Raw genomic sequence first — 16,621 nt, forward strand, 5'->3', positions numbered from 1 at the left:
TAAATAAGAAGGGCAGGGGCAGATTATTAAGAGAGGCAACAATGAAAATGATTTTATAAAAGGTGAAATTTGCACTTCAAGTGACCTGATCTTGACACTGAAAATTCTACAGAACAGTTATCAAATAAAAGAAGAAAAAAAAACACCCCTGGAGCAGAACACCCTACCAGGCGTAAAATGGAGTCGGGGAATGAAAGCTACAGATTCAAACAGAAATCCACACAAAGCAGCATTGTAGGTCTGTTTGTTTCTAAATCAATTTCAAGCTGGGGAAGGGTGCACACACACAAAAAAAAAAGATACTTTCAAAATGAAACAAGTGTGTCGAGAGAATATGAAAAATAAAGGCGGCAAGCAAAGCACCAGAGTTAATGACAGAAATTCTTGTTCCTAGGCACCCGCTGTCAGAGAGCTCTAGAAGACAGAAGCATCAACTTCAGCCTTGCTGACGAATAGTAATTTTTCTTCTTCCTGTCATCTGATTTCTCTTCTCTTTTAATCCTATTGTCATCCAACGTTATTTAGGACATCCTGTAACCAGCCATGATTGCCTTGTGGAATTAGACTAAAATTCCAATCCAGCAAGATACTAAGCACATGCCCAACTTTAAGCTTATGAATAGTTCCACTAATGTGCTTAAAGTTAGGCACATGCTTAAATACCTTGGTGAATCAGGGCTCAAGTCAGTTGGTCTGATTTTCACAGATGCTGAACACCCTCGAATCCCAGAGAAGTCAGACAGGGCACAGGTACTCAGCTCTTTTGAAATTCAGGCCAAACATTAATGCATAGACACTAGCTCTTCTTGGCCTCTCACTCCTTATCCAATCAACAGACACAATATTGGATTTCGGGCCTGGAAAAATCTCCCCAACAACAAAGCATTTGCTACCTCAGAAACTTTCACCAGCTATCAACATCGCTGGCACCTTAGTGAAAGTTCTCTAACTACCAGGGCAGCAGGGACTTCTATTGATCATTTACACACAGAGAGTTTACACAGAGAGAGAGAGAGAGAGCGCGTGCGCGCGCACACGCACGCACGCACGCGCACGCACAGGATTTGTTGTCTATATGAAACTGAATAGGTAAACAGGAGCAGAAACTGCTGTGACTTCTGGAGGTGGCAGCTGGGAACAGAAGGCAAGGCCTGGGGTCTGCATGCTCTGGATACTGATTACTGGATACTGATACTTTGCCATGCAGAAGCCAGAGAGCAGCATTCCTGCCTTGAATTTCACTAGCTGTGGGGTATGAGTGGCATTAGGATCAGAGCTTCTGCATCAGCATGGCTCCTTGTTTGATTCACGAATTCTGTGTGAATTTAGAAAGAAACAAGATTTAAAATAAATCTCTGGGCAGGGGCTCGATCCTGTATGGGACAAAAGGATGTGTGTTTAGCCTTCTGTTAGCAGCCCTCCAATCAGCCTGCTGTAGAGCTACTCACCCTCCTCGGAGATGAGCTCAGGAGCATAGCAGCACAGGTGGTACTTATTCGTATTGTGCTTAGCACCCAGCACTCCCAGATGTGCTAGGTGCTGTATATATACACATAAAAAGGCAGACTCTGAACTGAGGAGCTTACAACTTAGACTAAGATTTTTGGGGACAGAACTGCCTTTCCGTTCTGTGTTTGTACAGAACCTAACACAATGGGGTTCTGGTCAAGGATTATGGCTCCTCTCTGCCACTGTAATACACCAGACAACAACAATAATCTAAGAATGAGACGACAAACAACAATGGATGGGTACAGACAGGAGCACAAGGAAACAACGAGAAGAGATTAGTCAGTATGGCAGGTAGTGGTTTTACCATTGGCAGGTTTTTTTGGGAGAGCTTTTAGGCAGGATTTGAAGGGGGACAATGAGGTGGTTTTGTGGATATTTACAGGGAATGCCTCTCACATACAGGAGGCAGCATGAGACAAAGCACAAAAGTGCTTGCTTGAAAATGAAGGCTTCCACAATATCATTATTCTACATTTATTTTGCAGCAGCATTCAGAGGCCCCAGTCAGGAGCAGGGCATACATTATGCTGTACAAACACAGAAGATGGCCCAGTCCCTGCAACAAGGGTATAATCTACAGGTATCAAACAATAATCATAGGTTTTAAGTCTAGCAGGGACCATTGTACTATTCAGTACTTTCATTCATGGACTTGGGCAATGGAGTGGGGAGCAAAATTTGTGGATGACACCAAGCTGAGAGGGATTGCAAGCACTTTGGAGGACAGGAGTACAAGTCAAAAAGAGCTTGACATATTAGAGAGTTGGTCTGAAATCAACAATAAAGGTAAGTGGAAAAGTACTTCATGGGGGGGGAGAGGGGGGGCTGGGGGAAATCAAATGCACAGCTACAATATGTGAAATAACCAGCTAGGTGGTAGTAAAGCTGAAAAGAATCTGGGTGTTATAGGGGGTCATAATTTGAATACGAGTCAATACTATGATGCAGTTGTGTAAAAAAAAACCCACCCTAATATTCTGGGGTGTATTAACAGGAGTGTTGTATGTAAGACGTGGGAGGTAATTGACCTGCTCTGCTCCTCACTGGTGAGGCCTTAGCTGGGGTACTGTGGCCAATTCTGGTGCCACACTTTAGGAAAGATGTGGATGAACAGAAGAGAGCAACAAAAAAGAAAGAGAAAAAAAAAGGTTTAGAAAATCTGATCTATGAGGAAAGATTACAAAAACTGGTCTTGAGGCGGGGGGGGGGGGGAAGACTAAGGGGGCACCTTATAATGGTCTTCAAATATGTTATGGACTGTTACAGAAAGGACTGTGCTTAATTGTTCTACATGTCCACTCAGGGTTGGACAAATATTAATGGGCTTAATCTGTAGCAAGGGGAGATTTAGGTTAGATATTAGGGGAAATGGTCTAACTATAAGGGCAATTAAGCCCTGGAATAAGGTTCCAGGGGAGATGGTGGAATCCCCATCACCGGAGGTTTTCAGAACAGGTTGGACAAACATCTGTCAGGGAGAGTCTAAATTTACTTGGTTCTGCCTCCACACAGGGGGCTGGACTTGACCTCTCGAGCTCCCTTCCAGCCCTACGTTTCTGTACCTCTATGATTGCGATCATCTGGTCTGACCTCCTACATCAGACAGGCCAGAGAATTTCACCAGCGATTCCTGCCTCAAGCCCAATGACCAAATATCTAGGCATAACTATAGAACATAGCTGTAGCTCACGAAAGCTTATGCTCAAATTTGTTAGTCTCTAAGGTGCCACAAGTCCTCTTTTTTTTCTGGTATGAAGGTCAGTCTGTGTTAATGATAAGATACCTTATGATTTTTATAGACCTTCACAGACAGCTCACCTTAGAGGTTTCATATGTACAAAGTCCAGGACATGGATGATTACTGTATCAGTACAATAGTTCTCTTTACCTTTTCTCTCTTGTATCACATGGAAGACATTTATTACCCTGTCCCTTTCCAGCCTGATGTTACAGAGAAGTGAGACTGGGGACGTTAACCTCAAGTGTTCCATATTGTCATTTTAATTAAAGCCATATCCTGTTAAAAAGCTATATGCTGCGAACTCCTGATAAGATCCTATTATCAGGAAAGCGCAAATTTGAGATATTATCTAGACCAGCCCATGATTATCTGCCAGAACAAAAGGAATGTTATTAAAGCAAACTCTGTTAGATTACAGGGGGAGGACAGAATGAAAACCATGCTCCAGTGAAATCCCTTATCTCCCTGGGGTCACACCTGCAGTGGCTGTTCTGTGCTGAACTCTAGCGCTTGGTGAGGTAGAGAACAGCTTTCTGGCTCCTGTTGTGTTGTGGAAAGTTTTGTTTCTTTCATGCAATTTGTTACAGGGAGAGATACTGACTGTAACATCAATTAATTCCATGGGAGATTATGGTTTCCTGAGCACATTTTCACACATCTCATTATCAGGCAGAGTGGCTGGATTTGCCTTTCTAAATACAGGCATTAATTTTTAGGACTGATTTCTCGGTGACAAAAGAAAGAAAGCATGGTAACAAATCTCTCTTACCTTTAAGGTTTAATGATCTGCCACGAAACAAAACCAGGGGGGAAGGAATTGGCACACAGTAGTTTCTCTTCCTTAACTTCATCTTTTAAGTTCTCTGCCTCAGCTGAGTAACATATCAGCCCTCTCGAGGTGGATTCTGGTATTCTTCTACATGCAGCCTCAGCCAACTGGAACTATTACAGACTAAGGAGAAAAACAAGAAGGGAGCTGTCTCCTGTCTCTGGAAATTTTCATGATCTTTCTGCTACTGCAGCTGAAACACATGCAACCTTGTATATTTCAGACAGACAGTCTCTTTGCTGAAGGTTAATGCTACTGCCTCAGTGCCCGATTTTTGCTCCTAACAGGTACACAGCTAATGAAACACGAAAAATTGGGTTGTCCACTCAGTTCCAGAAAGGTGATCTGTTCCTATAAACCTTACCTGGCAGTTATTGATGGACAACTACTGAAACATGGAGGGAAAACAATAGCCTTTGCATCTTCCTGATCTTGAATTACCCCCTGGGTCTATTTCTTCATATCACTGGTTAGGCTACATCTACTTACCACCCCACACTTAGCTTTCCTTTTACCATGGTCATTTAGGGGCCAGTCTTTACATGCTGAAACCTCTCAAACAAGTAAGATAAAATATCTAATTTAATAGCAGTACTTCTCACAAAAACCCTGTCTCCATTCACATGTCCCGAGTAATAAAATTATGGGAGTAATAAGTAATAGCAGCAGCAGTAGGGTTTAAATCATGAAGGCAGGTCAAACTATGGGTGTAAAACATTGACAGTACCTGTAAAACATGTACATTTATATGTAGGATGTATAGAAAAAGAAGGATTAAAGTGTACTAGCAGCATGTAAGAAAGATAATCAGCACAAATTAAAGTGTTGTAGGAAGCATAAATTGCAAATGAATTGAGATTGGTTTTCTTAGAAATATCCTTTTCTTCCTGTAATTTGTATATTACCTGTATTATTGCAAGACAACAAATGCAGATATGTCAGTTTTATCTGACATGTGCATAACTCTGATCACAGCCAGAGTTATGGCATTGCAGTGGCCATCTCTGAGTGCAGCCCTTCATAATCGACTCTCTTGATCTGCTTTGCAATAGTTCCACCTATCGGTGGCAAGGTGGGAGGGGAAGGAGATAGAAAAAGAGTGGATCTTCAAGGTTGCCTTCAAATGACAGAGCTTTGTGCATTGTATGTCTGGGAGCAGAAAAGCAGCAGGACCTTGTGTGACCCACTGGATTGTTGTCCTATTCATCCTTCAAAAGACTGCATTTACTAGACTGTACAGGGTGTCTTTGCAATTACCATGCATATGTGGAAAATGGGACTCCTTAATTTCCAAGTTTCTGATTACCTGAACTAGGCATTAATAACTACTGGCAACAAGTTTCTCAATTTCTGTCTGCCTATCTGCTGGAGCCTCCATTACTTCCCTGATTCCCTTCCCTCTGTTTCTTCACTGTGCACATGTTTGTAGGGAAGGGAACCACCTCCAGATTAATGGGCTTTGAATATTATATTAGCACCATCTCACAGCAGGATCTGCCATCCCTCATAGCTGAGGCAGCAAGAGGCTAGAGCCAATGAAGTCTGCATAATCAAATTCACTGGAACTAAAGCTCACACCCACAAGCTTCTTGGCAATGGCTCTGCAAGTGACTTCCCCAAGTAGGGATGGCAAGGACAGAACTATGGATGGCAAGTTTTGGGAAGCAGATCAGGAACCTATAGTCATTTACTTGCTCACTGGCTATGGGCCTGGCCTAGAACACTGAATCGAAAGCTCTTGTCCCTATGCACTATATGCCAGACCCAAGCTTCACCTCTTGGATTTATGGTTACTGCCCGCAACAGTATTAATGATCCAACAGTATTAGTCCCAAACCATTGCAGTGAGATAGCGCTTGAGAGGATAACACAGAAGCTACCACATTACAGCTCAACAAGAGAGGGAGGAAACCCAGCTGGGGTTGCCTCTTTCCATGGTATCCCCACACTAGAACAAGAACCATGAAGGGGGGGACACCCCACTTCTGGGAGTATCAGGGCTAATGTGGCCTTCCCCTTCCCCTCCCCCCCCCCCAGCCATGTGGGTTCTGAGAAGAGGGAAACTGCTGGGAGGAGCCAAATCAGAGAGACAACCTGCAACGAAATAATACATGGAAGCAGCTGCAACAGGGAATCTCTGGCACTGATGTCGTCATCAGCTTCTCTGCCCAGTTTATATTCTGGACAGGTCTCCTCTGTGCAGACTGGCTGTCTCCTCCCACACAGCCACTTCAACCTCAGCCTCAATCCAACCACCCTCCATCTTTGCCACCATGTCTCATCTCTCTTTGTTTCTGTTCATGCTCACTCCAATCCCCTTGATCCCCCCACAAATAATAAATAAGCAAGACAGAAACACCAAACCAGCACCACCTCCAAGGCACTAACGTAGCAATTGCAAGCCATCTTATTGTTCTTTACTTGTACATTGTAACTCTGCCTACCCTCATACCTCCCACTTGTCTGTCTTGTTTATTTAGATCTTTGGGGTAGGGACTGCTTCACACTCTTATGTGTATGCTTTCGCTGCAAGAAAAAGGTGTGTTCTTAATTAAGGTTAGTAGGTGTGCTGAAGACAGTTATGAAGACACAGCAACTCTGCTTTTTTACTTGGGTTACCAGCTCAAGTTCAATGACCAGGCTGCCCTGTAAACTTGAACTTGAGCTGCTAAGCTGAGTTAAAAGACAAGGTGGTGTGTCTTCATTGTATTTCATCTGAGTCAGCTAATGCGAGTTAAAAACGCATTTTTTGGGGGGGGCAGTGTAGACCTACCCAGTGCCGTTTTCAGCCAACATTTATTAACATTACTATTTTTGAATCTCATGGTTTCATGATTACCAAGTCAATATTTTGGAGAGAGAGATTTGGCTCAGTTTCTGAATGTTTAGGCTCAACAAGACCGCTTACTGTAGCGCCTAGAAGCTCAATGAAATCAGGGTCCCACAGTGCTGTACAGATACATAGATGAGAGTGTCCTCTCCCCAAACAGGCGACATTTCTAAATAGACAAGATGGGTGAGAGGAAGGATTATTATTCCAAATTTTGCAAAATTGGAAATAAGGCAAACAAAGAGTAAATGACATGCCCGAGATCACACAACCGGTCTGTGGAAAAATGAATCCAGATCTCCCAAGTCCTACTCCAATGCCTTAACCATCCATCCTTCCTAGTATTCTATTCTATTATTGTAAGGTACTGTGACATTTTTATAGAAGGTGCCAGGGCTACAGCTATGAATGGCATTAAAATGATAAGACTGTTGCTCTTTGGATCCTATTCTTATGAACGCGTATTTCATACTAATAGTGCACGAACTAAGCATCCGATACTCAAAAATCCTACAACATTTTACAAGTCTTGTAACCTACCTCCCAAAGAAATATGAAATACTTTCCATTTTACAGATGGGGAAAGTGAGGCATAAAGAAGATATATGCTTTATTTTGAGAGGTGCCATGCTAAGTTTCCTGTAACCTGCACAGCCACGCAGCAGACTATTAAGCACCATGCAGGCACTCAGGGAACCCAACCAAGACCCAGACCTGCCGCAGCTGGGGAGGGGCATCTATTCTGCAGCCCCAGCCCTGGTGCTGCTGCTGGGAGAGTCCTCTCTCCTCATGGTAGCCCTGCACCCAAACCCTTCATCCCTGGCACCACTCCAGAGTCTGCACCCCCAGCTGGAGTCCTCCCCCTGCAACCCAGCCCTCTGCCCCCTCCCACACTCCAAACCCCTCGGCCCCACCCCCACCACATGAATTTTGTTATGTGCACCAATAGGGAGGTGATGTATTACACATCACTTCCCTATTGGTGCACATAAAATTCATTCTGCACATATGTGGGAAAAATTAGAGGGAACACTGGTGCCATGTACACACAACTCCCACTGATGTCAACAAGACTGGTGGGTGCTCATGACTGCTGGAATCAAGCTTTAAGTGACAAGCCCAAGGTCAGAGGCATAGAGCACAGATATAGAGCCAAGAATATAAGCCTGGAGTCCTGATTCCCGGTTGTTTAGTCCATCTACTAGTCCACACTGTCTCTCCCAGTTTCAATAATCTTGGTCCATCAGTATATGTAAGAAACATTTGACTCCTTTGACCAAATAATGAACTAAAATTTTATACAATGCAAAAATAAAATAATTATAAAACAAATCAATAGCATCATTATCTGATCATAAGTAGTATTTTATGAACAATTTCACTACTGCTTTGAGGAACCAAAGAATGCTACAGAGAGCTCTTTGTGTCTACTTTCTGTTGATGGGCAAGTCTGATGCCGTTCTAGCACCAGCTGAGATTTGACAATAGGCTTAATTAGCAACAAGATGCTACCGTTTGTGTGTGAAAAATACATGTCCTGCCTATTTTTCTAATTGCAACGCAAGCCTCTACTGCAGAGAGGTTTTCCACTCATTCCCCCTTTTCCTCCTTCCTTCAAGTTCCAAATCATTTCCTCATTCTCTGACCCCACATTTCCCAGTCAAGAAGCATTAACAGAACCAGATGCAAAGACAGAGTAGGGCATCGATTATCTATATATCCAATTCCAAAGCCGGTTGGGGGGGGGGGGCAGGGGAAGGAATCGTTGTTTATCTAAATCCAGACTTTCAGTCTATTTCAGCTTGGACGGCATTGATTCTGCTCTGCAAATCCATTCTATTCAGAGATTTAGAATATGGCTTTGTGTCTTCTAGGAACAGGAGCAGCTATTTCTCAAGGAAGAGTGAGTAAGAATTGTGGGGGGTGGGGGAGTATTTTGATAATTATCCCTTGTGCATCGAAAGAATTACAGGATGCAGTAAATTTATGGGGAAACACACTTTGCAAGTTAGGACATTGGAGTGGTCAGATCACCATGTAGAAACTTTAGAATTACCAGGGCAGGACAAAGCAGCAGTATCCTGTTTCCAACAGTGACCAGTGCCAGCTGCAATAGACAAAGGTTCAAGAAATCCAGTACCGTCAGTTACAGAATAATCTATCTACAAGGAAAGTTTCTTCCTAGTTAGAGGTTAGTTTATGCCCTGAAGCAAAAGGGTTTATAGCCCTTACAAAACTGTTGGTTATTTATTTAATCCTTACTCTTATACCTCCAGATGTTCTTGGTATCCATATAAATGTCTAATCTTTTTCTGTACCAAGAAAAGTTCTTAGTTTTACCACAAGAAGTCACTGGAACATCCTCTCTGTTTTTCATACTTTCCTGGTGAGAAAAAAAGTAAATAAGAAAAGAACTAGATGAAAATCAGAAAAATCGCTTATTTTTCCAGTGGAAATAAGTGGGGTGGAAGGAAAGTAAAGATTTAAAAAAAAAATGCAGAGAAGGTGGAAATTTTACATTAATTTTGAAAAGGACAGTTTTAAAAAAATATACAGAAAAAACATTCCCTCCCCCCACATTCATTTCGAAGTGTTTTTGAATAAGAAAAAAAAAGTTAAAAAGTTAAATTTAGTCAAGAAATATTTCATTTTCAATTAAACCCGATTTTTTAATGAAAAAACTTGTCAATTTTCACTATGCTCTACCAAGTAGCCTCTGGTAATGGATTTGATCTGAAATACATCCTAACACCCAAAAGCCTGGATTTGAATAGTGGGATTTCCTATGTATATAACTTTATCTACTACTGAACCACAGCTTCTGTTAGGAGGATGCAACTTAGAAGATACTGTGCACTAGAAACAGCAAACAACAGCACCAGTGAAGGAAAAGGAGTGACAACTCATAATTTCTCCAAATGGAACTGCAGGGGAAAATGTAGATTAACAAAATGTAATTTCCTGCGTTATAATTTAGCCAGGACACCCAGGATAAAACCCCTTGCTCTTGAAAAAAAAAAAGTACCTGTGGATCTTAGCAACTTAACATCTGTTGTTGCTGCTGCAGTTGGCATGTGCACACCTGGGTTGAAAAACTAAATATCGTAAGGATTAATATGTGCAGTCATGCCATCTATAAAGTTTTTTTTTTGTGTTAAAGGATAGCAATGAAGAATTAATGTGCAGGTCAGGGAAACAGGAGCTACTTCCCATGCCAGCCACACCAACTCTTTAACCAGTAGAATCGATATAGGCCTTTATATACTGAAGGAGAAAGAGATTCACATTCACAGCTGATATTTGCTTCAGCCAGGGTCTTGAGAAGAAATGAGATGCTCATGGGATGGCTCATCCAAGAATCTGACATTTTCTAACCCTGGAACATTGTGTCACTAGCACAAGGCAGAAGACGACCAAGAAGCTCAGAAACAATGACAACCTGCCAGCTCCACTCTGAAAACGTGGAGACTCTCCTCTTCCTATCCCATCCCCAGTAGCTAGCAAAGATGTGATCAGTTCACATTGTGATTTTCCCCAGGTGAAATACAGATGCACAGAGTCTTACATAAACCAGAGCTAGCCTGAGAAAAGATAATTATCCACCACAAGGAGCAGAAGCAGCCTAGATAATTCAAAACTACTTACCCATTTCACTACCAAAAATAAGAAAATAAATTGCAACCTGCTGCAATTCATTAATGTTCATTCACCCTCCATGTGTGCAGCAGACAGACAGTTGCTACTTGACCAAGAAATCTGCTTCTTCCATGCAATGAATAGTTTCCAATTTTTCAGACATCGAGGGCTGCTCCGGCAACTTGCCATGAGATCCCCACCCCGCAAAGTCAAGCCTCTGCTGCATATGAGAACATAGGAATTGCTAGCTTGGATCAGACTACAGATCCATCTAATCCATTATTACATCTCCAACACTGGCCTATACCAGATGCTTCAAATGAAGATATAAGAGGTCTCCAAGTGGGTAATTATGTAGTAATCTTTCAAGAGGGAAATCTTCTCTCTTAAACCCATCATTTAGCATAACACAGACTTGAGCCTCAAATCAGGACCCATAAGAGAGAATAGAGTAATTTAAGCAGTGGCTCTTTGAAATAACATTTGGGCAATTAAGAGATGTTTGTGCCAGAGTAGTTTTTGTTTGACCAATGATGTAATCAACCCTGAAAGGTTTAATTTAACCACTTTTAGGCTGAATTTTATTAAAGATGAAATATTTCTGATGGCCCATATTTGTCTGAAATATATACATGAAACCAGTATTATGAAAGCATCTGTATGAAAACCATTTTAGATGTGGTTTACTGTAACTGCGTCCATGTAACTGAACTTAAGTAACTGAAGGAAAAAAATGGTATTTTTGCATCGAAAGTGAGGTTGTTTATAATCTTTTTTAAAAAAAAATTAAACTTAACTAGACAACTCTTAAATCCAGAATTTTTATCTACCATAAAACTATTGTTTTTTCAATTTGTGTGATGGGCACACCACATTAAAAGAAAGAACAGGACATTACCAATAAAAGTTTAACAGCAACAAAAAGTGATACCAAGAATTCCTCCCACTCACAAAGTGAAGAAAACAGACATTCCCAAATCAATGCATTTTTCTGAGGGAGCCTGAACAAAGCCCTGGATGGGATAATTGAGTTGGGTTTGGTCTTGGTCTTGCTTTGAGCAGGGGGTTGGACTAGATGACCTCTTGGGGTCTCTTCCAACCCTAATCTTCTATAATTCTATGAACAAACAGGTAGACCTTGCAACATGCCTAGAAGCTCTCCACAGAGCAGGGCACTGTGGGACCCAGAGGGGTAAGCAAATTTCAGAGTACAAAGTTAGTGCAAGTCCTAAGACAAGTCAGAGATTGTTGACTCAGAACTCTAGATTAATCTCCACTGCTAGTGAGCAGTGCAAAGAGAGAAGCAACATGCTAAATGCCCACTTCTGCCTCACATTGCATCGATAGATCCCTATTAGATTTTAAGCTCTTTCCAGCAGGGACCATTCTTTATTTCTATTCATACAAAACCTAGCATAGTCCATGACCAGGGCTCTTAGGCACTAAGGTAATACAAATCAGAAATTAATAAAATAATAATAAATGATGGTCTTGTGGTTAAGGCACTGGATTGGGATTCAGGAGTTCTGGGATTCAAGAGTTCCCAAGTCTGCTACGGACTGTGAGAGAGCTTGGGCAAGTAGCTTGATCTCTCTGTGCCTCAGTTTCTCCATCTAAGATGGGAAGTGATAACACTTTACTCCCATCCTTGGTCTGTCTTGCCAATCTCTACTGTAAGCTTTCTGGGGACAGGAACTGTGTGTACAGTGTGTAGCATAATCAGGCTCCTATCAAGGGGAGAACCTTGGCATTACCATCATACAAATAATTAAAATAATAATAAGGAACTGAGACCACCAGTGATAATGGAATACAAGTAAAGTTAAAATGGAGAGCCATCATTAATTTAGCTCCACTGTAAACACTAAAGAAAATCCATCTTTGCCAAACTGAAGAGGGGGAAAAGACCTAAAAAGGACAATTTCATTTCATAACACTTCTAAAAAGATATTCCAGTCAAGAGAAGTTGATATTAAACCAATCCACAATTAGAACTCTGGAGTAATATCAGGCAATGTCTCTTTAAGAAACTGTATACCCAGATGATACTTTAGTCCTTATATCAACTTTTGAGACACAGGTGGAAGAAGGAGGGGGGGCAGTTTCAAAATAAACTTGCAAGTCGTAACACTTCAAAAGCTTTATGATTACAAAGAACACAATTTCCTGAGGGAACCACATGACCACAATTACCAGGATTGCGCCGTCAGAGCATGCTAATGTGCTACCTGATTGGGAAAACAATGTTAATTCTTGAGACACACATGTCTAAGGAGGAAAACTGACTCCCACAGCTACACAATGTTTCAACATCAGAAGCGGACACTTTCTTAGCTCTCCTGTTCCCATGTATGGTGCTCAGGGGGTGCTAAAGGGGAGGGGACCTTCTATAGGCAAATTCCCCTTTACCATGGGGCAGCATGCCCTGTCTGCAGCACTATTTCCTCCCTCAGTACCATAAAGAGGCCTCTCTCTATAGGTCCATGCTGGGGCTGTGGTGGAGAAAATGGGAAGGGAGGGGGAGATGGAGTAGTGGATCAGAAGCACTTCACTCACACCCCCCATGATAATGCAGCCTGGGGCTACATTACTACTTCCCTTTGGTAATCCTAGGGCTTGCACTGCCAGGGATGGGTAGAAGAGTCCCTGCACAGGCACAAAGCCTCCATGCAGATAGCCTTAGTCTCCTGTGAATCGCCCACTATCTGCCAGGATTGAAGGTGGAACCCGCAGACTTCTCCACGAGTCATCTCCCCTTCAATTCCCCTACTCCTGGAGGGCATGATGTGGGAGGAGCATCATAAGGGATTCTTGTGAAGATTCTTTGCCATGGGTCCTCTCATGGGGATAGATGATCTAGCTAAAGGACCTTAAAAAGCTATTCTCTTAGCTTCCTTTAAAAGGGCCCAACTTTTAGAAATGATGGACCAGATACCCCACTAGAATAAATCAGCATTGAAGCCTATTTAGCTAGGTCACTTCATACTAGATCTGGCCCTACGTGTTAGGGGCAGGGTGGAGAAGAGAGGGATTTACCAAACCTGAAAAGAAATGTATTTTGTTTTAAATAATAAAACTTCAAAATCAAAGTAGGGATGAGCTCAAATGGCAAAATTCAGACTGGGATTTAGGTTTTATACACCCCCAAATCTTGCCAGTGTTCAGATTTGGGGTTGTGACTGGACTCACTTATAAAGATCAGGGGTTTTGCAAAACTCAGATCCAGATTGGAGTTTGAATTTCAACCCCAACGCCCACTCCCCCAAGCCTCCCGCTGTTTCAGAGCTGTTTGGATCCAGGATTTCTGTTCAAACCCATCTCTTAAACACTCCCTGCAGTGTTATGAACCCCAAAAGCACTGTGCTCATGCAGAGGAACCAGAACATTAGGGCCCTGTCTACAGGTTTTCTAAGAAAGATGTATTTACACACACTCTCACACCCATATTTTTCAAATATATGGGCCAAAAATATATAAGGACTAAAGATTGTGGCTGCCCAATTTGAGACATTTTTAAAGGGATCTTATTTCAGCTTCCCTCTGAAAATCAGACCCTTTAAGGTGTCTAAATTTGGGCACCCAAAAAAAAAAAAAAATCACATCTTGGATGCGAGTTTTATGTTGATAGTTTCCCTTTCATTGCATGTTTTAGTAAGCTAGCTCTCACTATTAAATCTTATCACTTTTTGGTGACTTTATAGGACCCTGCTTTGAAAGATGCCAGCCTGAAGAAACAATGTTTAACTATTAATTCAGCTGACACACGGAGTTGGGATGTATCAAGATGGATGGTACAATCACATTTCAATATATTACGTGACCTCTACCTACCTAATATGATGTATCAACTCAAAAATTGCAAAGGGAAGAGAAAAAATAAAAAACAGAACAAAACCAGCTTTTTAAAACTCAAATGTGATTCAGTGTCCAACCATAACATCTTAAATACTCCTTTGGAGTTCTTTTAAATATAAAAATCAGTAAACCAAATTCCTCACAAGAGGCTATTAAGGACAATAAGTAGTCAAATGTGTGAAAGGCAAATTACTGTCATGGATTAGAAGATGGCTATGAGACAGAAGGCAAAGAGTAGGAATAAAAGGTCAATTTTCATCATGACAAAAGGTTAACATTATTATTTATCATCGTGGCATTTAGGAGCCCCAGTTAACAGTGGGATGCCGCAAGATTTGTGTGTTGTTTAAGGTGTGCATAAATGATCTGGAAATGGAAGAGCAGGGAAGTGGCAAAAAACAGGTAACACAAAATTATGCAGGTGAGTCAAGATAGTAATACCTAGTTCTTATTTAGTGCTTTCATTAGTAAATCTCAGTGTTTTACAAAGGAGGTCAGTATCATTATCCCATTTTAAAGTTGGGGAAACTGAGGCACAGACAAATGAAGTAACTTGCCCAAGCTCATCCAGAAGGCCGAAGAGAGATCCAGGAATAAAACCCAAGGCTCCTGAGTCCCAGCCTAATATTCTATCCACATACAGTGTTGCATCTTAGAATGGGCAATTTGAATATATTTGTGTGTTCAATCAAAAATATATGTACGTATGTATTCATATATTAGTGTTGCACAGATATAGTATGAATAATTTTAGTAGACATTACATGGAGAATAGACTGACACCTTTTTGTGCTATTAGAGAAACTGAAATATCTGCCCCGACTCAACCAAATTCCAGAAACACGGAATGGCAAGTAGCAGTAAAAGCAATGTTTTTTTCATTGGCAGTGATTCAGAAAGAAAAAAAAAAGCTTCATAGCAGTCACTGAAGGGCTCTTATCATATGTAGCATTTAGCAAGACATGGCTGTGGGTTGGTTTTTAATTGCCGCTTATGTCTCTCTTGCTTTTGTGCGTGATCTAGGAGTTTAATGAATGTTAAAACTACTCCACAACACAGTCTTGAGCGTATTGTAACGACTGACACAGCTGCTTACAAAATATTTGCATAAGCAAAAGCCTAATTATGTCTAAAAATGTGAGACTATAAAGAAAAGAATCAAGGAGACGAATTAACAATTCTAAGCAATATCGATAGCCAAGATTTTGGAAAAAGTGGGTGAGAGGAAAATAAGAGATAGTTACACTTGATATTATTACCACCACAATCACCACAGTCTAGAAAGCAGGAACAGATGTTCCAAAAAAAAGTATCACATCTATCCATTAATTTAAATGCAACTCTCTCGGGAGAGAAATTCACTAACTCACGTAGGCACCCTGCACCAGTTGGTTATTTAGCAAAGATGATGATATCCAATTTTCATGACAACCATCTTGTGGCTATTAAAGCAGCCCTTAAGATGAATGGTTTAGAAGGGTATGACAACTTCACACACACACACACACACACACACACACACACACACACACACACACCACAAATACCTTTTCCTCATTCCCTAGAATAAATATCAGATCCCTGCGTAGATTTCTGTTAAAGATCATATTAATTCTTTCTGCTTCCTCATGCCAAAATAGGCTAGTGTTTTGGCATTCTCACTACACAGGCGATAAAGTGCTCCTTGTTTATTCACACTCCCAGCAAATACCATGTGTTTTGTTTGCGACTCTTAAATGAAATAAACCTTTCACTAAATGTAGTTATTCTTGTAAATGAAGAGAACACTGCAAATATGAAGGAAAGTTAAATATGGCCAAATAATAAACATCACTTATGCCAGGGTAATTCAGGAGTGACTATTGACTTCACTGCAATGAAAACCCACTCACCTTTTTTAAATAGGTTTCAGACTAGCAGCCGTGTTAGTCTGTATTCGCAAAAAGAAAAGGAGTACTTGTGGCACCTTAGAGACTAACAAATTCATTAGAGCATAAGTTTTCGTGAGCTACAGCTCACTTCATCAGATGCATTTGGTGGAAAAAACAGAGGAGAGATTTATATACACACACACACAGAGAACATGAAACAATGGGTTTATCATACACACTGTAAGGAGAGGTTTCAGAGTAGCAGCCGTGTTAGTCTGTATTCGCAAAAAGAAAAGGAGTACTTGTGGCACCTTAGAGACTAACAAATTTATTAGAGCATAAGCTTT

General features: G+C 41.2%; 1 protein-coding gene across 3 annotated transcripts in view; it reads right to left on the reverse strand.

Annotated features, from left to right (window-relative positions):
• Nucleotides 1-16,621, reverse strand: part of UNC5D (unc-5 netrin receptor D) — a 441,192-nt gene that overhangs the window by 329,956 nt on the left and 94,615 nt on the right. For all 3 annotated transcript variants that reach the window (XM_038384983.2, XM_043503014.1, XM_043503013.1), the window contains one exon: nt 4,023-4,205. In XM_038384983.2, coding sequence (XP_038240911.1) covers nt 4,023-4,104 — 82 coding nt within the window. In that variant the 5' untranslated portion in view covers nt 4,105-4,205. The remainder of the gene's footprint in view (nt 1-4,022; nt 4,206-16,621) is intronic.

This window comes from Dermochelys coriacea, chromosome 26 (genome assembly GCF_009764565.3).
Source record: "Dermochelys coriacea isolate rDerCor1 chromosome 26, rDerCor1.pri.v4, whole genome shotgun sequence".
Classification (NCBI taxonomy): domain Eukaryota; kingdom Metazoa; phylum Chordata; order Testudines; family Dermochelyidae; genus Dermochelys; species Dermochelys coriacea.